We start from the raw sequence: 23,252 nt of genomic DNA on the forward strand, positions 1-23,252 counted from the left end.
TTCACTCCCCACTTTGATACTCTAGGTGAACAATGTTATAGCTGCTTTGCATGGCCCTGCAGGACCCACAGCACTAGGAACCAAAGGGATCATCTAACTCTTCCTTGATTATCCAGTGTGCAGCGCAGCTGCCTACCAGCATAGGGGAGGCACCTTTGCCTTGCTGCCATTCAGCACTTGAGCACTCCAGACAGTGTGGAATGTATTTTTAAGAGAACACATTTTTTGTATATGCAGATGTTTGATTGAGAAACTGGGTCCAGTCATGGTGCTATAGGCAGATAAATGAGGTCTTTCTTCTTTTTCACATATTCCTGCTAAGTTATATGAGTCCAATTCAAGTTAATTCTTTTCAGAGGTTCTATCATTCACAGTTCCCCTCTACTTCAGACACACCAAGAGAGCTACCAGCACTGTCCCTGACTCTCACCAGACCCCCCATGTAAGCATGTTCAGTAGGGGGAAGCCTGCTCCTTCCTCTCCATGCAGTCTGTACACTGCTTATAGATGGTGCTCACCTCCTTACTTTTTTTATTGCAGGTGCTGTGAATGTGATGGGAAGAGAGAGAGAGGGAGGGGTGCTTTGGGGTATTTGTCCCCACTTTTCATAGTGTCAGTCCCCCCCTTGAAATATATTTCAGGCTGAAATTCAGGAGACAGATATAAGGATGTTCCCTTCTGGTTGTTTCCCCCATCTGAACTTCCTTTGTCTTCCCTGTGACGCTGTAAGGAATATGGGAGATGCTTTATAATATTATGGATACCAATATTGTAAAATTGCAATGAGTCATGCCAGAAATGCCATGTAGGGTATCTGCAAAAATGTTACAATTTGCCTAGTATGATAATCTTGTTTATATGTTTGTATCACCTTTGCATTATAAGTTATAGATAAGTAGGGTATATAGCTGTATTTCAAACTTGTGCTGTGCATCTGGGTGACACCCTCAGACAGATTGGCATTGGCACTGCCTAGCCTGCTTGATGGTCCATCAAGGGACATCAGCTGTACAATAAACGCATTTAAAGACCAGGGACTACACCTGATGAGTCAGCAAGCCATGTAGGGGCATGCCTATGGACAAAGAACTCTAAGGCTTTTCCATGTGCTGTGAAGCTTGTGTTTGAGACACAGGAGCTACAAGCCCCATGGCAAAAGAATATACAGTAACTCCTCACTTAAAGTCATCCCGGTTAACATTGTTTCGTTGTTATGTTGCTGATCAATTAGAGAACATGCGCGTTTAAAATTGCGCAATTCTCCCTTAGAAAGTCGTTTGGCTGCCCCCTGCTTTGTCCACTAATGTCAGGGTGTCCCCCTCCCCCCTGATTACCCCATTTCCATAGAGCGGGGGGAGAAGAAGAGACACAACAGGGCTCAGGACGGAGGGAGCTTCCTGGCAGCAGGTGCTGTCTCAACTTGCTGATCTACTTAAAAAGGCAGTGTATTTGGAGTGGGGTCAGCATACTTAAAGGGGCCTTATGCATCTCTCTCTCTCTCTCTCTCACACACACACACACACACACACACAGGGTGTGTGTGTCCGTCTGCAATGCTGTCTCCCCTTCCTCCATTCGTGCTGCCTTGTAGAGTGTGAGGCTACATTAACAGCTGCAGAAGGGAACTGTTCTAGTCAAAGGTGGACAAGGAGGCAGCAGTAGAAACAGTTGCTAATAACATGTGTTAAAGGTTCAGAATTTGATCTTGGAACATTCTGGCCAAGCCCCAGAGGAGAAGTAGAAATCCAAGTGAGGGATTCCTTACACTTACTCTGAGAATTTTCCAATGACCGCATATGTTCCACAAACATCTTCCCACTATAGAGGGAGACTGCATTTCCTACTTTAGGAATCAAATTCATGCAGTGTGGATATATTCATGTTTAAGATTCACTTTGGCATAGCTGGTAAACCACTGAAAACAGCAAACACTGTAAAACATGAGATTCTCTCTATAAATTAATTTTTGCTTCTCTTTCATAAGATTAATTTATCTCTAGACTGAAGTTATTTGTGAGGAACTGTAACTTGACAGAATTCACTTTTGCTTGGAAATGTTCAGAAAGTAATTTTAAAAGTGCTCCCACATCTGATTTAAACAGCTATCCAATAAACATTCTTCCCAATTTTATAGTCAAACACCCAATGGACTCCACTTTCCTAGTCAAACATTATGGTTCTAAGAACCGAAGAAATAATTGTTTAGGACCTGGCTGAGGATCTTCTTGATCTGAAACAGCTTTTTCTCAGCACAGACTGACAAACAGCAGCAATGAGGTTTCACTGAAAAATTGTCAACTTACTGTTATAAGGTGCTTCTAGTTGTTGAAGAGTTGCCTCGAATGTCAGCTGAATCTTTGGGTTGTCCAACCAAAGCTGCAACTATATTTAAACAAAAACAGTATGTATGTGTGTGTGTTTAGAGAGAGAGAGAAAAACAACACACACACACAAAATCTTTAATGTTGTAATCAAGTTTCAACTCATAAGAACTCAAAAAAAGAATTTAAGTTTTTGGACAGCTGTCACATAGACAAGAAGTAAAAACTATATATAATGCAGACTTATCTTTCTGTGATACCTTCCTGATATTCTTAAAGTCTGATTGAATGCAGTGCTTTATTTCCCCATACCATCTCAAAGAAGACAAAACACCTATAATCATTAATCTCCCCATCCTATTTACAAGAAAGCCTATGAAAAACGCGCATTAAGGTCCCAAAATGGAAGTGCCACAACACTTTCCATAATAAATGATTACATACACACAAGCAAGCCAAATTAAGGTTGCACAGGCGTTTCCCAACTTTTGAGTGCTTGACTTTCCAACCCCAGCATCCTTCCAATGTAGTTTCTTTGTAACACTGTGTTTATACACACATCACATATGTAGTAGTGCTATCCACGCAATCAGCTGCAAGGTCATATGATAAACTGCATTCATCTTACACCTTTAGCCATCTCACCTACACCGAGAACACTAATCCATGTCCACTGAAATTAACGACATTCCAGATCTGATTTAATATTACACACAATCTTAAAAGAACATTACAGTTGTAAAGCCAAGCACTCAAAAGTGCCAGAACTAAGCCTCTCTGTGCACATGCATTATGGTAATCTTTAGTTACATGATTACATACTACTTTTACCACAAGACCCATCTCAGTCAGTGCACAAAATGGACAGTGTTTACTTAATGAGCTATTCAACACATTGTTTTATCCTCATTCTTTAATGTGTGACCTTAATCCTTATTTACTGCACACTAATCAAACCATGCTGTGAACACAATTATTTCTCCTCGTGAGTTTTTTCTATGGCTTTCATAGAGCTGTGTAAGATCGAAAGCTTCTCTCTCTCACCAACAAAAGTTGGTCCAACAAAAGATCTCACCCATCACCCAAGGGTTTAAGATCACACAACTAGTGACCACCTATGAAACGTTTGGTTTAAGTGACTGCCCAGCATCCAGAGCAGCATTCCAATCCCTAGTTGCCTCCATCCCCAAGCTCATGGTCTGAGTCTCCTTGTCCAGGCAGTCTCAGTCTCACCCCCAACAGCTCCCAGTCTCCTTGTCCTTCCAGTGCCTCAGCTTCCCCATTTTTACAAACAAGGATAATAAGACTAATGTCCATTGTAAAATGCTTTGAGATCTAAAGATGAAAAGCACAGTCCTAATCTTCCCCTATCCTCCCAGTTTCTCCCCCTTTCCAGATCATCTCGCCAGATTTCTCCATCTCAATCTACTTCCTGGTATGGCTTTCATTCCCTCTGCATTCAAGTCAGATGGCTTCCTCCTCCCTGATGTCTGGGTGCAAGCGGGGGGGAGGGGAGGCATTGAGAGTACAGGAGAGACTGGCACCCTGCTTTCAGCTTCAGTGGCTGGCCCACTCTGGAGCAGCTGGAAGCAGCCATTACACGGAATGTCTAGCTTTGCCCCTGTAGCCCTGGCCTCTGAGAATGGCACATGAACAGAGGGGTCACCACTAGGAGCTGTGAGGGGTTCAAGTAGGCTCAGCAATGATAGAATTGGAGATTTAACTGTTAAAATTAAAGAAACCTCTGATCATGCACAAACTGCAATTTTTCAAAGGACTTCTAATTTCATCAAATTTAGACAGATTTTCAGAGACAGCAAGAAACACATCCCTGACACACAGAGCACCTGCTACCCCTGCCAAAATCACTTCATCAAAGGATGGAGGTGCTAGAGCTGTTCAAAGAAAAGGTGACAAGAATGCTTTAAAATGAGCAAAACATTTTCCCCCAGCATGGTTCCTGATGACAGCTGAACTTTAATGGAAACTTTCCGAAAAGAATTTCAGCCTTGGGCAAACACTTGGCATGGAAAATTTCAGCCCAAATGGTTAAAGTTCTGCAAAGTTATAAGCAACTGAAAACAGTCTTATAATTAGAAACGTCAAGCAACCTTAACAATAAGCAATACTTACTAGCCCTGCTATACCTACTCATGATATGTGGGAGCCAAGAGTATGAGGGTCTAATTCGTCCCCTCTTCCTCATTTTATGCTCTTTGTATGCATTTTCTACATAAGCATTGGGAAGTGTCACTTCTCTCACAGAAGCAATGTCACGCCATTCTTTAGGTTTCCTATTGTGGTAAGATTTTAGCTCTACGGCCCTAGTTTTATGTAAAGTTTTATGTAAAATATTTCAATTCAAAATAGTAACACTTCACAGAGACTGAACTTACTTTGCACTGATGTGCAGGACAACAGAGAAGCAGAACCCAAAACTGACAAAATCCAAGCTTTTCCCAATTTCTGGATATATTTGGTAGCAGAAGTGTCCAAGTGTGCTTTTTACACCATTTGGCAAGAGGAGTTTAAAACCTTATTTTGGATTTAGATCTTGACACAGTTAAGTCTGGCATCTGAAGACAGAATTACTAAATGGGGCTACATTTGAAGTCCACTTGGAAATTTCAGCTAGCAGCAAATGCCTATCTGTCACTTCATACAGATAGCACTTTACACCTGTGCTCCATGATCTGCATTAGTCTCCAGTTTGTTCCTAATTAAAATATAAGATGTTGGTCTCAAGCTACAAAGCCCCAACTGGTTTGGGTCCTGACTACATGAGACCTATCCTGTTCAGTAGTATTGCAGTAGAATTCCAAGCCTAAACAAGAGGAAGCTGACATCAGATTTGTCAGCAGGGCATCCTCAACTCTGAAGTTCACTTCCCTTTTCCCAATCAAAAAAAAAGTTACTTAAAAAAAACCAAAAAACAAAAAACACCTCGACGACATACTGCAGGACCCATTTTTCTCCTAGTGCTTTGGTTTAATGAGATATGAAAGTGCAAGCACACACAATTGTGTAGGAGTATTTGTGATGAGTGGAGAGATTGTGGATTTCGAGCATATACTGTTTACACATTTTGAATAGTCTAGCAGTTCCTCTGTATAATTTGTGGACTTAAACAGCGTATGTGATGGCCATCCCAAACACTCATGAATAAAATCCTTAGAACATATTATGTATTCTCTGTACACAAATATTCACCCTTGTTTGTATATTATAGTTTTTGTGTCAGCAAAACCTAGAATTAGGAGAAGAGTGTTAATTACAAACCAAACCTGGTCAGGGAAGCATACAACAGCTTTCCGCTCTGAAATGCAAATAGGACAGAATAACATTCAGTGTCTCACTCAAGAATCTACCAAAGTTTGGGGACACAAATATCACCAGGTCTCATCGATGTCACCAATCATTGTTCTAACTGCAATGGAAAAAAAACACAGCAGACCCCGCTATATTTATACAAGAGAGGAGCTAAAAATTGCCAGAGTCCCCATTTTAAATGCAATTTTTTCCTCACTCAGCTTTTTGACAACTTCATAGAAGAATCATAGAAGATTGGGGTTGGGAGAGACTTCAGGAGATCATCTAGTCCAACCCCCTGCTCAAAGCAGGACCAACCTCAACTAAATCATCTCAGCCAGGGCTTTGTCAAGCGGGCCTTAAAAACCTCTAAGGATGGAGGTTCCACCGCCTCCCTAGGAAACACATTCCAGTGTTTCACCACCCTCCTAGTGAAATAGTTTCTTAATATCCAACCTAGACCTCTCCCACTGCAACATTAGACCACTGCTCCTTGTTCAGTCATCTGCCACCACTGAGAACAGCCTAGCTCCATCCTCTTTGGAACCCCCCTAACTTCATCATCTGAATGTTTCCATGTCCAGTATCAATACAAAGATGATTTATTTGATTTTTAGATGAAGGAGGGGGAAAGGAGATTTGAGGAAGTACTTGGGAGACATTTTCAGAGTAACTCAGCAAGAGAAAATTCAGAACATTTTTGCATCCACAAGACTCAAGCATTAGAGTCCTTAAAGTATGTTTCTTGGCAAAACCCTCAAAACCTCCCCTAGATGCTCCTCTAAATACTGACATTGTGTGCTCGAGTTTTCTATATTTGATTTGTCTTACAGTGAACAAAATCCAAGTTTGAAAAGGAGGTCGAAACAGTGCTCCACTTTATTTTATATATATTATATTGCAGAAACAACTCAACGTTAAAATGTGAAGTATGGAACATACATAGGTCTCAGGTGTAGTGTGCTTTCCTACCTTTAAAAATAGTGTACTAACTAAGTTATGAATGTTTAAATATGCATCCCTGCTCATGCATAGTAGAAAAAGCCCGTCCCTGCATTTGTATGCTGGGGCAACTAATAAGAAAGTGCCAACTGAAAATCTTCCTACTTTTGAAAATATCATATGAATTTTCTTCAAAAATGCCTTGTTTAAGTTCCAGTTAGGTTTATAGCCTCACGGTGCAATTTTCAAAAGCATGTAGGAGTAGTGTAAGGGGACTGTTGCCCCCTTACTAACATTCAGTGGGGTGTTTTGGTTGGCTAGCTCCCAGTACTAAAAGGGGAAGGGTCTATGGGAAATCAGGACCCTGAGACTGATGGTCCCCAGGAAAAATGGGGAGAGGCCAATGCTCCAGGTTAGCCTGAATGACAGGGTGGGCAAGCTAATCAGAGAGTCAGGAGGCCAGGGAGGTCCCGTCCTCCGTGTGAGCTGGATTTGCCTGGGTCAGAAAGAGTGGGGCCCAAGCTAAGCTGGGGAGCAGAGCTGTGCCAGATCCACAGGGACCAGAAAAGCAGCCCAGAGAGAGCAGACCCTGTCCTGGGAGCAGAGCTGCAGTCCCAAAGCCAGAGGCACAGCCCAGAGAGAGCAGACTTGCCCTGGGAGCAGAGCCGCAGCAACCAGAGCCAGAGGGGCCAGAAAAGCAGCCCAGGAAGCAGGTCAGTTCTGGGAGCAGTCACAGAAGCAGCCTGCAGAGCAGACCTATCCTGGGTGCAGAGCTGCAGCAACCAGAGCCAGAGGGGCCAAAGAAGCAGCCCAGGGAGCTGGAGGCAGAGGAGCAGCAGCAGCGCTGAGACAAAGTGGTGCAGCTGGGGCTGGAGCAGTCTGGAGCTGGGTGCGGTGACCAGCTGGAGAGAGCGAGGGGGACCCTGGGCAGCGGGCCCAGCACAGGGAGACGCCTCAGCCAAGAGGCTCTGCAGGCCAGGCTTGGATCGTAACCCCAACAGGGCGGGGGCGACACTGGGAAGAAGGGTCCTACCACTTAGAGCCTGAGAGCGTGTGGCCACCACCAGAGCAAGTGTCCAACCCACAGCAACCCTACAGCACAGCCAGGGCCTGAGAAGGCGACCTGGGACTTACAAGGAACAGACTGTGAACTGCCCTGACATTCCAGAGACACTATTTGTGATTTTCCCTTCCACAGAGCGGGTTGATGTGTTTCCTTTAACCTTTCCCATTATTCTGGACACATGGGGACAGAGGGTAATTGTACTGTGTTATTTTGACAAAATATTCAGAATTCTGCAGAATTTTAAAATATTGTGCAGAAAATTTTTAATTTTTTAGCACAGATTTCCTCCACGAATAATTGAATGTTACAAGCAGGGACAAGAGAACCAAAGACTAAAATTAAACTAAAATTAAAAACTAAATTTTAAACTAAAAACTAAAAACAAAAAACGCCATGTTAAAATAACTCAAGGACTATGTTGAAATCATGCTTGGTAAAAGCAGAAGATATGGAACTAGAAATTAATGAATGAAAGTTGGTGTGTAGGATTCAGAGTAGCAGCCGTGTTCGTCTGTATTCGCAAAAAGAGAAGGAGTACTTGTGGCACCTTAGAGACTAACAAATTCATGTAAGCATAAGTTTTCGTGAGCTACAGCTCACTTCATCGGATGTGTGTAGGATATTAGGCTTAATTAGTGGACAAAATAATGAAGGGATGGACTATGCCGCTCATTACCCTCTTTGTGGGTACTTAAAGAAAGACTTTGGAAGAATATGGAAGAAAAGACTACGGCAACTGATGCAAGCTGCAGCCACAGGGGAAGTTCTCATTAAAAGTAATCTTACAAGGAAAAAAGAGGGCATGTAGACCTAACCCACCCACCCACGCACCCATATTCCAGATCACCAAACCACGTGGCCACTAATGTGCCTTTACTGTGCTCAGCAAGGGTCGGCAAGTAGTTTAAAGTGGCTGATAGGGGACTGGGGCCCCACATGAGAGATTCTGCAATTTCAGAGTGAAAATATTCCCTCCCCCGTTCATAACACCTTCCCGAGGTGCTATGAGGAAGGACCACTGTTTGACTAGCTACCTCTGCTCCCGACATGAGCTTGCCATAAACTTCATTAAAAGAGCGGTCACCAGTGACCCCAGGGGGATGGGGTGCTACTCACTGTGGCTGGAGCAGCAAAAAGGCACAGTGCACGGTTATGGATTCTGATTATGTTATGGCTTGCACCTAGTGTAATAAGGGTTTTTGTTTTGTTTTTTTAATGAAAACGGCCTAGCTATGGAAACATTTTATTCATGTACAATGGCTCCTTTATTTTTTCCCATGACGGACAACTGGAAATGTGTGTCATCAACACCTGAAAGCAGACTTTTGGTGATTAGGAGGAGGAGAAAGAGAATGTAGAAGGACATGTTCACTGAGATAATGAACGCCTCAGGGACAGCTGACAAAGAGCTGAGTTTGTTCTAGAAGATCTCAGCCAATCAAGATGTTCACCTTTCAGTTAGTTCACCTTTTCCCCCCCACAACAGATGGCATTAGCATATAGTAAAGTGAGCAATCACAACCTTTTAAGTAAGCTTGCTAACATATGGCACCATGATGCAATCTAAAATGTAGATTACCCCACCTACGTCAGGGCATTCTTGCTGAAAAAAATCTGAAAAGATTTAACCATAGTCAAATAATAGGTGGTCAGCTGAGATTATTTGACCATTTGCAGTGTTTTTGTAGCTATGTTGGTACCAGGACATTAGAGAGACCAGCAGAAGAGGCGTAGCTCAAAAGTTTCTCTTTAATCAACATAAGTTGGTCCAGATAAAGACACTATCCTACCTACCTTGTATCTCTATTATTTGACTGGTTAATTGACCAGTTTGCCAAGCCAACACCTAAGTGACTTGGACGCATTTGAAAATCCCACCTGCAGCACTTGCATTTATGTTTTAATTCAAAACATCATTAATGTAACTGAAACAGACACAGAAGCAGTTTGATTCACTTAATGAAAGTTCTTTACTGAGGATAAGTGACATGCATAATTCGATGTTTCAATATTTAGGCATTTGAGTTACATGCATAAGCAATTTCTTCTTAAATTTCCTTAAGTAGAAAATGTTTCAGACTTCTTATGCAAAAATTAGCTAAATTTCTCAACAGGCTGAGACTAAACATAGACGTTTCTGACCAAAAGGAAACTAGTTGAAAAAGTTATGAACAATCGAAAGAGAGAATCTTATATGAGACTTCTATTTGTAACCTTAAGAATGTACACACCATCCAAGCAACAGGTTCAACACCAGTACAGATTTGCCTATACTGCCCCTCAAAAGAATACCTCAAACCAGAACTGGATAAGAACTACCCGTATTGATTTTGTGTGTGACAGGTTTCTGAAATAGAACAGCTCATCAATCACCACAAGAAGCAATCACCAGACAGAGCCATCCAGATGTTCTTTTCAAATTATTAAAAAGATATGGAAGTGTTCCCATCAAGGTTCCTAATATTTAAGAACTTACTGTGCGATTCCTGATGTACAGAAACACTTTCTGAGTCTGCTGAGGGCCACTGATGATATCTGGAAAACAAGCAGCTTCTTGAGAGGTCATACGATCATGCGGAAGTCTACTCTGGAAAGCTGCACCCTCCACACCTACAAAAAAAAGAAGAAAAAAAAAAGAAAAAAAAAAAGGGTGTGTCTTACAAGTATTCCAAAAGCAACTGATATGTTAGTGTTTTTACTAAAAAGCTCCCCCCTCGTGGTCAAGACACCCTGAATATCCATATATAAGAATGCGCCAACTGGTTTCATCTTACACTTCCACCAGCTCCTTTTGTCTATTTCTGCAAGCCAAAAATATGTCAGCCGATACTTTGAGTTACAGATCAAAATTGGGCATCAGCACTAGCACTACTACAAAAGAACACAGGATTTAGAAAACAACAAGTAAAAGTGAGGAGATAAAAAGATATGAAAAGAAAACTAAACTGTTTATCAGTAAGAAATAACTGGTTTAGATCTCTCACTCTCTCTCTCACAGCTCTATAAATCTTCAGGAGACCCCTCCTAAGCCAAGTGGGCTGTAAACCACAAAGAGGACAATGTATAGGTTCCTCACATCTGCTCTCCAGCTTCCAAGGGTTTATCTAGATTAACCCTGACTCAAACACAGACTTCTTTTCATAAATCTAGAGAACCTCACAGTCCATCCCTTTAGCCTAACCAATATACCCATAATGTGTACAGCAATGGAGTGCAAATCCATGCAAGAGACTGCTATGTTTTCCTGAGTGAAAGGAAATGGGAAGGAATTTTATCTTTTCCTAGGTAATGCAAGGCTTAAAGTCTCCAGCTGGATACAAACTAGGAGTTGTTTCTCTATATGCAAAGATAGCGTCCAATTAGGGCACCTGAACATTTAACATTCTTGGAACAAATGGAAATCCCAGCTCGCAGAAAACTGCAAGAACAATAGTATTAGCTAGACCATATTCCTTAAATTACAGTGAAACACAGAAACTAACTACACACAAGTCACAAAAAAAGTGCACAAAAACAGACATCTCTGCATATAAAGGAAAGGGCACATCTGGTCTTCACTTTAAAGGTACATCTTACAGGCAAAAAAAGCAGGACAAAAAAATACATGGAGAGGCAAATATCAGTGAGGTCAATTTCAAAATACCAGGTGACCTAGGAAGGTTGAAATATAAGCAGAAAAGCAGCTAAACTGGAAAAATACAAGCTAATATATACAAGGAAAAAATGCCAAAACACAGATAATGAAATGAAATTGACTAAGATCGTCAATATTGATGCTCGAATTATTCAAGAGGTGATGGTAGGCATCAAATTAGATATGACGTTGCAGTGTATTATGGAAACAAACATCTGTATGATTTTAGGTTGGATGGGCAGAGGCACCATGTTACAGAATGGGAAGGTGGTGGAGGGAAATTATCCTCTTTATGAAGGTCTGGTGAAACTCTTCTGAGCATTTTTATACCATAAAGACGAAGACCAATTTTAAGGAACTTAAAGAAAACTATTAAGGGGCTGAAGAGAGTGATTTATAAGGAAAGATTAATAGAGCTAACTATGAATGGCTTGACTGCATGACAACCAAGAGTGAAGACAACCGACTAATCATTGGCAGGATCTAAACACCACAGAGGCATATAACTGTGGAGTGTGGACCAAGGAGATTATTTAGTAATAATAAACTGAAAATAAAAACTGGAAAAACTAGGTTGAATATCAAGTAAGATTTCCTGACAGCAGTATTTATTAGGCTATTGAAAAAAGTCTCTTATTGTAGATGGCAAAAGATCAATTCTTTGGGTAAGGTAATAAATGTTCACTAGCCCTGAAGATGGGCTACTCTATAGTTACTTTCCATCAATCTATAAATCTGAGATTCACTGTGCAAGTATGTGTGTATAGTCAGAGTACCCTATATATACTGTCAAGTGAACCAACCTGAAGCTATCCATCACCCCCTGCACTACCTTTAGCAGACTACCGGAGATTAAGTGCCCATAACACCAAGTAACAGTGAAGGGAGAAAAAAAAAAAAAAAGTCTTAAAACATGGCTCTTAGAGACAAACTGAACAAATGTCAAACATGCTATCTAGACTGTTTTAAAAGTTTTTACTGGAAACAAAGGAACTAACCGGAGACTTTCTGAAAGAACACACCACCAAGCATGTTGGCCAAACAACTAATGCAAAACTCCCAATAAAACCTTTGGAAAGAATCTAGATACATAAACCAAATCCCCTTTCCACTGAATATGGCACGGTCAGCAGAGTTTGTGTTTCACCAGTTTTAAGAGACAAAGCTCCTGCAGCTATAAATAACCTTAAAAAGAAAAACTTCAGCTCCTACAAAAGGATTTAAAGGGATGGTCCAAGCAGGGGTTCTTTCCCTAAGGCCATGTTCACAGCTCAAGAGACTATAGGCCTTAAATTAAAAGGTCACAGAAACAAGCTGCTTTTGATTAGCTTTCACAATTAAAGGCTGAGCGGAAATCTTTACTTTTATCTTGTTTGTGAACGAAGACGGATACTGAGGAAACAGACCTGGAGATCAGAATGGAATAGGTGTAAAATATAATCCACAGACACCAGAAAAATATTTTAATATGGCCCACCAGCCAGAAGAGCTCACTTAAAACCGAACACCCTTCTAGTGGATTTCTTGCAATTTAGCAGGCTAAATTTAGATCACCTTGAGGTAGGTTAAACTATTCCCCCTCTACTCTTACATGAGCCATGCTTTATAAAAAAATCTCAACAAGGAATGGTAGAGTCTCATCCTGGAGGATTCACACATTTATCTGACAGTTTTTCTGTGCATCTCTTTATGATTAAGGTGGTTCACCACCACAGATTCTCCTCTACTCCTCTCTCTTTTAAAAACACACACAGATTTACTACTTCCTGACTGCAGTACCAACCATTCATGAATATTTAACCCAACCTGCATTTTGGTACTCTCCTTCCTCACAGGACACATCCCAAAATGATTTTGTTGGCCATTGCTCCACCAAAAAAACAAAAACAAAAAAAACCCACACCACACACCTTACTGGGACATTTTCAGATGAAAAACTCCTTCAGTACTCAAAGCAACACATTCTACTCTCTTGATCATTTCCAAGAATTAGTAATCATTCATTCATTCATCCATCCATCCAAGTGGGTAAACCACGCTCCCAGAAACAGTTTGATACTGATGTAACATGTATAATTTGCAAACACGCAGTGTTAAAAAGTCCCAGGCAAAAAAAAAATAAATAAAAAAAGCAGTGTCCCCTCTGTAAGTCTGAAATATTTAAAAAGGGATCTCTATATATGCTGATACCAAGGTCCAAAACATAACCAGGCTCCTTCATTTAGAATGGTGAGAGTGAACCCCAGAGATATCTTGAATTTTGTATTTGCTTCAAAGAGGTTTACTTCTTCACAGTCTAGAATGGATCTTATAACTCCTTTGATTAAAACCCCATGCCTCACTCCTCAGGTGGCACAGGCATATAGTGGCATGGTCTGAGGAAGATGAGTATTTTGGTAGCATTCTGAAAGTACTTAAAAATAAACAAAGCAATTGGTGGGGATTACAAGCTAAAGGCATACCCCTTATATCGATACTTAGGATCAAATGTTGGCTCTAATTCATGAGCCAGTCTATTAAAAAGTGGACTAACCTACCCCATAGGTAAGTCTTCTGTGCCAAATGCTAGAAATTGCTCATGAACTCAATTCTTTCAAAAAACATATGGGCTTCAAGTGTATTAGAAAAAGGGCCTAGCACACTGAAGCCTGGAGCTCAGTACCATTCTAATGGGTAAAAGCTGGCTAAGCAGGAAGTACCCTTTCCCATGTTTGGTCTCCTCTGAACATGGAGAGGAGTGGAGGGATGAGAGATCGGCCTGAGGGATTTCAGTGTAGTTTTACTTTCCATTTACTTAGTCACTATAGCCTTCAATTGCAATTAGAAGAGATTCCTCCCTTTCTCAAAGAGGAGTAAATGTCTCCTATACCTCTTGCTAAGGTCTGAACACCCACACCCATGCGCACTTGCAAGCATCAATCCCTCATTTGGCGGCTCTTGCTATTAAGTGGCAAGCATCAAACGCCACCCTCACCTGATGCTTGGCCGTCTCCATACCCTCCAGAATTGTCGTCTTGAAGTCCTCCTGCTTGCCCTGTGGAAGGAAAGAGGAGAACTCAGGGACCTTACTCCATAAGTTAAAATCATATTTGGACATAAAGGCCTGGCAGTTGGCGATTTAAGTATTAAACTTCACCAACTAACTAAACACATTTTCTGAGAATTCCATCTTCTGGAATACAGGTCCAGGGCACCAAACTTCGTAGTGTTCTAAAGTTTTATCCTTATTATTGGAACTCTTTAAATCACTCTTGTTGGAAAGGTAGAAGCACACAGTATGTAGCATTCCTGGTGGCTAGATACTTATGATCAGCTTTATTAATAGCTGGGATTGGAATAATAAGATTACACTTCTTATTACCAATTTGACGATTGGTTGGATGGGTACATTGAGAGCCTAGGGGTCTAAAGCTGCAAGAATTTGATAATCTTGCCCTAGATATACCTGCACTCTCCAACTGAAATGGGATAGAGTGAATCATTCTGAAAAGCATCTATTATTTTCAAGAGAGCCTCTCGTCCATAAACCCTTCCTTGAAGCACAAACCATCCAACGTTCAGCCCAACAATATCCGCTTCAATGCCCTTGGTGCACCTACAATGCATTAGAACACTAAAACAACCCTAGAAGCAGAGTGTGTCAATACTGTTGACCCACAGAGCACTGATGTGGACATCTACACACCCATGTATGCTGTAAGGTATTACAGTACTTTGAACTTTCGCTATATCCAGAGCTGGACACGTAAGGAAATGCAAAGCACCAAGCAGAAAGATTAAAGAGGCCTCAAAATTACCTCAGCTTACATAAAATTCCTGGATAGCAGTCCTGCCTGAATAAAAATACTAACTGGAAACTGAGTAATTTTAGGAACAGGGATAAGTGTGGCTGTGATCCCTATGGGAGCAAGCCTTTATAAGCCCCCTTCTCATGCATCACTAACTTCTATGGGAGGAACTACCTCAGTTTTGCTCACCGAAGATATGCTTCTATGATTGGATGGTTCTGTCTATACATCTTCTCAGCTCCAAAGAGCAGCAAGTAGTGGAATGATTTGAAGATAGTAGTCTAGACTTATTTCGAGGCTCCTTCAAACCAGAATGCTTCAAGGTAATGTCCCAACACCCAGCAGAGTTCCTAAAGAACAAATCTCCTGTGCTCAATGGAAAAGACTTCTAGGGCTCAAAGTGGCTAATGGGACAGTAGCCTCTCTCAGATCATGATGGCTCAAAGTGGCATCCTCAAGTAGATCACACAGTTATGGCCCCCCCGAGGTACAGAACACTGGTTAAGATTACTTGTTTGGGTTGGGGGATCCTTTTGTAGCAGTTGGGATACAGTCTGAAGCTCTTAGGGAGAGTCTCTGACATCCTAACTCAACATACACATTTAAAAATTTACCTCCTGCTCCAAATCTCACCATACCATTTTTATCAGGGGTTAATCAGATATTTGCATGCTTTCTGAACTCCACTGCACTCTAAGTCTACACATAAAATGAAAATAGACAATAGGAAACAGACAAGAAGGGAAATCTGAACAATACAACTCTATAAAGAACCCCACAGAAGTTGCTACCCACACTGAGAGCTTTAGGGCACTCCAGTTCCAATGTGATCAAGAGTCAGTCTCCTAGGAGGAGTGTTAGTTAACTACTCATTTTCTATGGGAGATGCTGGTCCACCTGTAATGGCCCATAGCAGGTGCTGCACATACATTTTCACTCATCTGAAGTAGAGGACTAAGATTTACTTGCTTACTAGTTAACCAAACGACTATTGTTGGGGAAAAATCTGCTGACAATTTTTATACCCACTACTAATTTTTTAGAGCGCTTGAGCTAAAAGTTATTTGAATGAATGAATGAATAATGAATAAGCACGCAGAGGTCCCAATCAGAACCGGGGGGGGAGGGGGCTATTGTGCTCAGAGCTCCACAACAATATAGTAAGAGAATGCCACAAAGTTTATTTGCATATCAAGTCACACACTCATGCCGTGTGTACACTAGGAAATAGATCTCTTGCTTTCACAGGTTGTCAGCCATCAGTTTCTCCGAACTAGTGCTGACAACAAGAGTAGATAGCACAAAGATGTTCTCAGTACTATTACAGAATGTGTGATGCATTATATTTACACTTACAGTCAAATGTTTTCAATACCAGTTCAGAGAAACCTACTACTGACTTGTACTGTTAGCAGCAAGTCATTTTCTGAGCACAAATGAGGTTTAGAGTTACCAGAACACAGCACAGGTTTTAAAATATATTTTTGAGAACAAGGAGGTAGATGTACTTTACATCAAAGACATGCCTAATCTTCCACAGGGGGAAGGTCATACTCCTGCTGCCTTTTCCAGAGCAGCAACAAACTGAAACTGACCCAATCTTTGTCAATATCACATGGTTCCAGCAGAACAAACTATGTGCAGAGGAGAAAATTCAGCAGCCTCTGCCTCTAGAGGTGAGGGGGGTAAAAGGGAGTGTTCTGAAAAGCAGTCAAGGAGAAAGAGGTAGGTAGAAGAATCCATTTTACTTTGCTCTCATTCATACAAGAGAAACAATAGCAAACGGTAGCAAAAGGTACCAGTCACCAACAGTATTCAAATAAAGGCAGTGGGAAAGTAGCACAGGAGGCCTAAAATTTCATGCTCAGTTTAAACGCAAGAAAGAAAGGAGACAAATCAGATGAGACAAAGAGCACAGAGCTACCATTGTGGGGAAGCATCAGTACATTACTATGGAGCAAATTCAATCTTGTTCTCCTTTAGCAAGTAGCAGCTATAAACATTACTGATCACAAACTAAAAAGGCTGACAGAGGACTAGACAAATGGGGTCAGAGTGGGGAGAGAAGCCACAGGAAATGGGGCAAAAAACAAAAAAAAACAAAAAAAAAAAAACCTCCAAGTTGATGAAGGCAGAGAGGAAAAACCCAAAGAAGGGGAGGAGGAAAGAAAAGAGAAAGAAGAAGGTTGCTTAATTTAAAGAAGTATAGTGGTATCCAAGAACTCAGATGTAATTTAACAGACATAATTAGATTGGTAACAGAAAAACCTGTAAAACCTCCCTCCACTCTTTTCAACTGTACTGGTTCCCCTATCTTGTAGAAAAGTGAAATTAAGCTTCTAATACAATATTTTTGAAGTTACTTTTATTATTAAATATCCCTCTGACAGCTGTTTTATAATACTGAGGGCCTTCTTCATTAAAGCTTGCAATTCCAGAATGCTCTACTGGTCCAGCTATGTCAGAACATCTGAAAATTGTCCCCAAACAGCACACCCATCGCATCCTAAACAAGGCCCAGAGCTTTACTACCTTCTAAACTGTGTTACCACAGCGTGGAGGACATTGTTAATTGACTTTACTTTGCTGTTCCAAGAGACAGTAAACAAATAGCTAGGTTGCAAAATGGTTTTCATTGTTAAATGAAAAGCTAATAAAATGTTAAGGTTGCAAAATTTACAATTTGTTAAGAAATGCAAAATGTTCTTACAGTAAGATCAACTTGTCCACTTCATACCTATTTTACTTCCTAGTCCTGTTTTCATGCTTACATATATCAGTTAAAATTTGTTTATAATACTAAGTATAATAAAACACAGGTTATGCAATGCAACCAAGTTAACAGTGATGCAGAAACTAGATTCTGCATTTTCTGATTTTTTAATTTTAACTGTGCAATGCTAATCTATCATTACTGTACTTTCCGCATTTAATTTCCTTATAAGCTTTTATTCCTAATATAATATTCCTAATTAAGCTTTAAATTTCATGCTGAGGTGAATGGGAGGAGACACACATCACCGCAATGAGTAAATCTATATTGGAAAAAGCTATCAATGTAATGTGGAATAAAGTTCCTGAGTTTGCTGCTAGTATTGTTTCGATGAAGAGTTTTCAGCAAGTCTGCACTCACAGCAGAGCAGCAAATGTTTTCATTTTTTGTTTGCTGTATCCTAGCAACTAAAAAGACAGACAAACATGCTCACCAAAATGCATAATTAGGCATATTTTACAAATATAAGAGCGAAAAAGGCTAGAGATTAGCTATGGGAAGAAGCTCTTCTAGTTACAGTCTTTTTTCACAAGCTCAGCATGTCAATGTTTTTTGCATGTTCCAAGGGCAGCTAATACCACAAAGATAGGACAAAACAGCCTGAAATGTAGCACATTCAAGATAAATTTCAGAGTAGCAGCCGTGTTAGTCTGTATTTGCAAAAAGAAAAGGAGTACTCCTTTTCTTTTTGCGGATTCAAGATAAAGTAACTCCTCACTTAAAGTCCTCCAGATTAACATTGTTTTGTTGCTGATCAGTTAGAGAACACGCTCATTTAAAGTTGCGCAATGCTTCCTTACAACACTGTTTGGCAACCACCTGCTTTGTCCACTGCTTGCAAAAAGCGCAACCTGTTGGGAGTTGCTGGCGGGGGCTTGGAACCAGGGTGGACCACCAGTCCCCCCCCACCCCCCATCAGCTCCCTGCTCCCTTAAGTTCCCTGTGTGGAAGCTGCCCAGCAGGCTATCAATTGCCAGGCAGTTCAGCTGTCCCTCCTGCCCTCTGCCTTGGAGCTGCTCCCGGAAGACTCCTGCTTGCCATGCAGGGGAGTGCGGGAAAGGGGTGCTAATGTCAAGGTGTCCCACTCTCCCTGCTCCTGTACCCCCATCTCCACAGAGCAGGGGAGATACAACAGGGCTCAGGATGGAGGGAGTTTGCTGGCAGCAGCTGTTGTCTCAACTTGCTGATCTACTTAAAAAGGCAGGTCATCAACGCCAGTCTCTCTCACACACTGTGTGTCTCTGTCTCTCTCTGCCATACTGTCTCCCCTCCCTCCATTTGTGCTGCCTTGTAGAGTGGAAGGCTATATTATCAACAATGTATTAAACCTTAAGGGCTCAGTCAAGTGCAAATTCACCATTTAGAAGCAAGGCATTCGCAGGGAAATATTCCACCCTCTGACTTTTAGCACCTCAACCAAGCTTCACAATCATCATTGCAGTGCACAGTACTAAATTGTTTATTTAAAATTTATACTCTGTGTGTGTTATATATAAAAAAATAATAAAAAATATAGTCTTCTGTTTGGTAAAAAATTTTTCCCTGGAACCTAACCTCCCCCCCAACCCCCCCATTTACATTAATTCTTATGGGGAAATTGAATTTGCTTAACATTGTTTAGCTTAAAGTAGCATTTTTCAGGAACATAACTACAACATTAAGGAGTTACTGTACATCTAACACTACAGCTATACTATACACTACTGACGACAACACTTAGCTTCAGATGGAAGCAGCCAGCTTTTCACTGCGGTACATAGCTACACGTACATGTGTAGCTATGTGCTGCATTGGAAAGCTGGCTGCTTCCATCTGAAGCTACATGGGTCAGTGAAAGGCTCTGGCAACGGGGAGGCATCAGCGAAAGGCTACAGCAGCAGCTAAAAATAACAGCGTAGACACGGAGGCATGGCTTGGGTAAACAGAAAGCAAGTAGGGCAGGGTACCTACTTGCACTCTTACCCACACCCTTTAGGCTTATTTATTCGCCTAGCCACGCCACACTGGCTACACTACTAGCATACCTGGGCTGGGGGGGTGCGGGGGGAGGACTATGCAGGTATGTACTCTACCTGACACCAAAAGAAACATGCAGTGTAGACATTTATCTGTACATAGGTGTATGTCAAACTGCCAATTCTCAACATTTTTCTTGCTCTTGTGATATACTACACTGGGAATGCTGTTTTAGGTGTGCACAGAACTGTACCCAAGGGTCATGCTTAGACATACATAGTGAATTAGTGGCATCTTAAAAGCAAATGTGAACTGCATTAATTTTGTACTGAAATGATGATTACACCCATGCAATGTATTCTAACAAGCATTTACTCAGCAGACTTGCTTAATTGCACAGATTAAAATGACACTTTTGGCAGAAATTGGCGATAATGAAGTAAAAGACAAGATGGGTTAGGGAATATCTTTATTGGAGAAGAGCTCTGTGTGTGCTCAATAGCTCATCTCTCTCACTAACAGAAGTTGGTCCAATAAAAGGTACTACCCTCACCCAATATGTCTCTCTAATAACTTGGGATCAACACAGCTACAGCATCACTGTATACATAAAGATCTTTATCATTTTAATTTAGAATCAGAAGATTAGGGTTGGAAGAGACCCCAGGAGATCATCTAGTCCAACCCCCTACTCACAGCAGGACCAACTGCAACTAAATCACCAAACTAAACTTTTTCACTCCTCCAAAAATTCTTTTCCCTCCACGTATTATGTTCCAGGACTGGAGCACATTCCTATTGCCTGAGCAGACTGAGATTTCAGGGTTCAGGTTCTACTTAGCATCAACCAGGTCACACACAACTAGAGTTTAACATTTATTGAAGCTTTGGGTGATATTCCTCATCAAACTAATGTCAAGCTGAAAAGGTCCATCTGCAACCTCAATGGTTTGCAAGCTCAGTCGAGATCCTCTGTGAGAAGCAGATTAGGAGCAGCATGGGAGGAAGATCAAGAATTCTCTATATCAACAGATAACTGACAAGGCTACAAGGATTACACAGGCAATGACTGAAATGTAAAACCAAAAGCCACTACACATTTAAAGCCTCTCTCCTGAAGGTGGAATTTAGAAAAGAATGCCTTAATTCATAAAGGGAGATATAGCAATACATGGGTAAATATTTTTGGGGGTAAACCTGGAGGCACAGAGCATGTACTGAGCAGCACTCGTACTCTTAACTACTAGTAAATGCCTTATAGATGCTTTCTTTTGAGAAGCTAGGATTGACACAGGGCACAGAAAACAGCCACACAATTTCATAAATATAAAGTCTAGGCGCACTTACACTACCATTCCCTTTTCTAAAGGGGACTTTTCACCTTTACCAAAAGTAAGGTTTATGCAAACATTTGTCCAGAAATACAAGCCTACAGATTTGCAGTTTAAAGCATGAAGGGACCATTATCATCTAGTCCAGGTGTTCTGAAACTTCACTGAACCGTGACTCCCTTCCGACAACAAAAGTTACATGACTCCAGGAGGGGGGACCGAAGCCTGAACCTGCCTGACTCCTGCCACCCTGGGCGGGAGGGCCCAAGCCCAAGCCTCACTGCCCCGGGCAGGAAGTCCAAAGCCAAAGCCTGATCCTCACTGCCTTGGGGAAGAGAGAGAAAGAGACCAGAGCTGAAGCCCAAAGGTTTCAGCACCAAGTGGGGGGCCTGTAACCTGAGCCCTGCCACCCAGATCAGAAGCCTTCAGTCCCAGACTGTGGGGCTCAGGCTTCAGTTTTAGCCCTGGGCAGTAGGGTTCAGGCCTGGGCCCCAGCAAGTCTAACACCAGCCCTGGCAACCCCATTAAAACTGGGTCACAACCCACTTTGGGGTCTTGACCTACAGTTTGAGGATCGCTGAACTAGTCTGATCTCCTGCATAGCACACACCACAGAATTCACCCAATAATTCCTGGCATCTTTTTCCATAGAAGACAAACAGAATGAATATTTACATATGAGCAGATGTGCCAGCCTAGGAGACAGCAGCTGTTTATCTAGACAAGCATTTGTTTATCTAGACAAGCATTCAAAGAAAGAAAATCTAGTGCTAAAGATTCGTCTCAGTTTGCAGTCTCATCATGCACATTGCTATCTTCTAGTCTTGTATCAATCTGCTCTGATGCATTTGTCTAGCTTCTTTTTCCACAAAGAGACCAGCAAAGAAAGTTTCACAGGACAGACATCTTTTTCCTTCATACTAGATCTAAACTGAACCCAGTGGTCATGATGCTATACCTGAATGACCACAAGTTTCTGCAACTGAAACAGTGCAAGTGCTACCCTTTAGGAGAGTTGGTTCACCACTCACCAGATGGCTCTTCTGGCTCGCTCTCATTCTCTTCTTCTGGAGGGGCCGGTGGTGGTGGTGGCGGTAGCTTTTTCTCTTTCTCAGCTTTAGCATTTCTCTCCTCCTCAGAGTAATATTCATCTTCAGAGAGGTTTGCAAGACTCTCATCCATCTCCCTGTACTCCACCTGCAAACAGCACAATCACAGGGTAATCAATGCCCAACAAGAGAATGGGTTTTACTACTAAACCAGGCACTGGAAACGATGTTAAGAAACCACCCATAAAAATTCAGTTTAAAGTGGTGATCCTCTTAGTCTTAGATACCGCAATAGGACAGTTTTGTGATAAAAACTTGCCAGTTATGAGAGAGAGTTTAGAGCAGGACCACAGCAAAAGGACTAAAAGGTCTCATACCTGCTCCTATAGAATTGTGAATCCTTGAGAAAACCTCCTGGAAGGCTCCCAGAATGCCCACTAGAGAACATGGGATATTACCTGTTAACTCTTCTTTGAAAAAGGACTCCAAACAGGAATTCCTCTATTAAGGCTGATGTTTTAGCACTAGACAGGGTAAAAACACTCTCAGGGCTTTTGATCCTCAGACAGAAGTAACTGAATGCAAGTTCCATCACACACGTTCCAACTACCAGTATCTCAGATCTCTTTAGAACCTAACCCAAAAAGTTTCCTTGGAGCATGAAGCAATGGCTAGATCCAATGAAGTTTTTCTGAAGAAAAACTATAAGGTTTTTTTTAAGATAAAAACCACTTAGTGAAAACAGACCTCATGAAAAAACTGAAGGCATAAATTAAGATGAACAAGAGAAAACTGTATGAAATGACATTCAAGAATTTAAACTTTTTTAAAGACAGGAGACTAGAAAGCTTCACTTAAGAGAAATGCCTGACACAAAACTGTGTCAATGAACACAACACAACAGCGGATTTTGTTTTTGTTTTTTTTTAAAAGGGCTCTTTGAATATCAAGTTGAGAATAGGACCTCACTGGCATGGATATGCATGCATGTGAAGGAATGCTGGCAGGATGATTAGCTCACAAAAGCCAGAACTCACACACCTTTGAGCTCAGATGACTCTTGCATCTCTCTTGTAAAGCTCA

At 41.4% G+C, this 23,252-nt stretch overlaps 1 protein-coding gene across 3 annotated transcripts in view; it reads right to left on the bottom strand.

The window, feature by feature from the left end:
• The window catches only part of KDM1A (lysine demethylase 1A), a 173,846-nt gene that overhangs the window by 135,359 nt on the left and 15,235 nt on the right, over positions 1-23,252 (bottom strand). For 2 of the 3 annotated variants that reach the window (XM_038377495.2, XM_038377496.2), the window contains exons 2-5: positions 22,152-22,317; positions 14,247-14,306; positions 10,115-10,248; positions 2,304-2,382 (exon numbers count right to left, since the gene is read on the bottom strand). In XM_038377495.2, the coding sequence (XP_038233423.1) occupies positions 2,304-2,382; positions 10,115-10,248; positions 14,247-14,306; positions 22,152-22,317 (439 nt within the window). The remainder of the gene's footprint in view (positions 1-2,303; positions 2,383-10,114; positions 10,249-14,246; positions 14,307-22,151; positions 22,318-23,252) is intronic. The other variant, XM_038377500.2, reaches the window with a different exon arrangement.

The sequence above is a fragment of the Dermochelys coriacea genome, chromosome 19, assembly GCF_009764565.3.
Source record: "Dermochelys coriacea isolate rDerCor1 chromosome 19, rDerCor1.pri.v4, whole genome shotgun sequence".
Classification (NCBI taxonomy): domain Eukaryota; kingdom Metazoa; phylum Chordata; order Testudines; family Dermochelyidae; genus Dermochelys; species Dermochelys coriacea.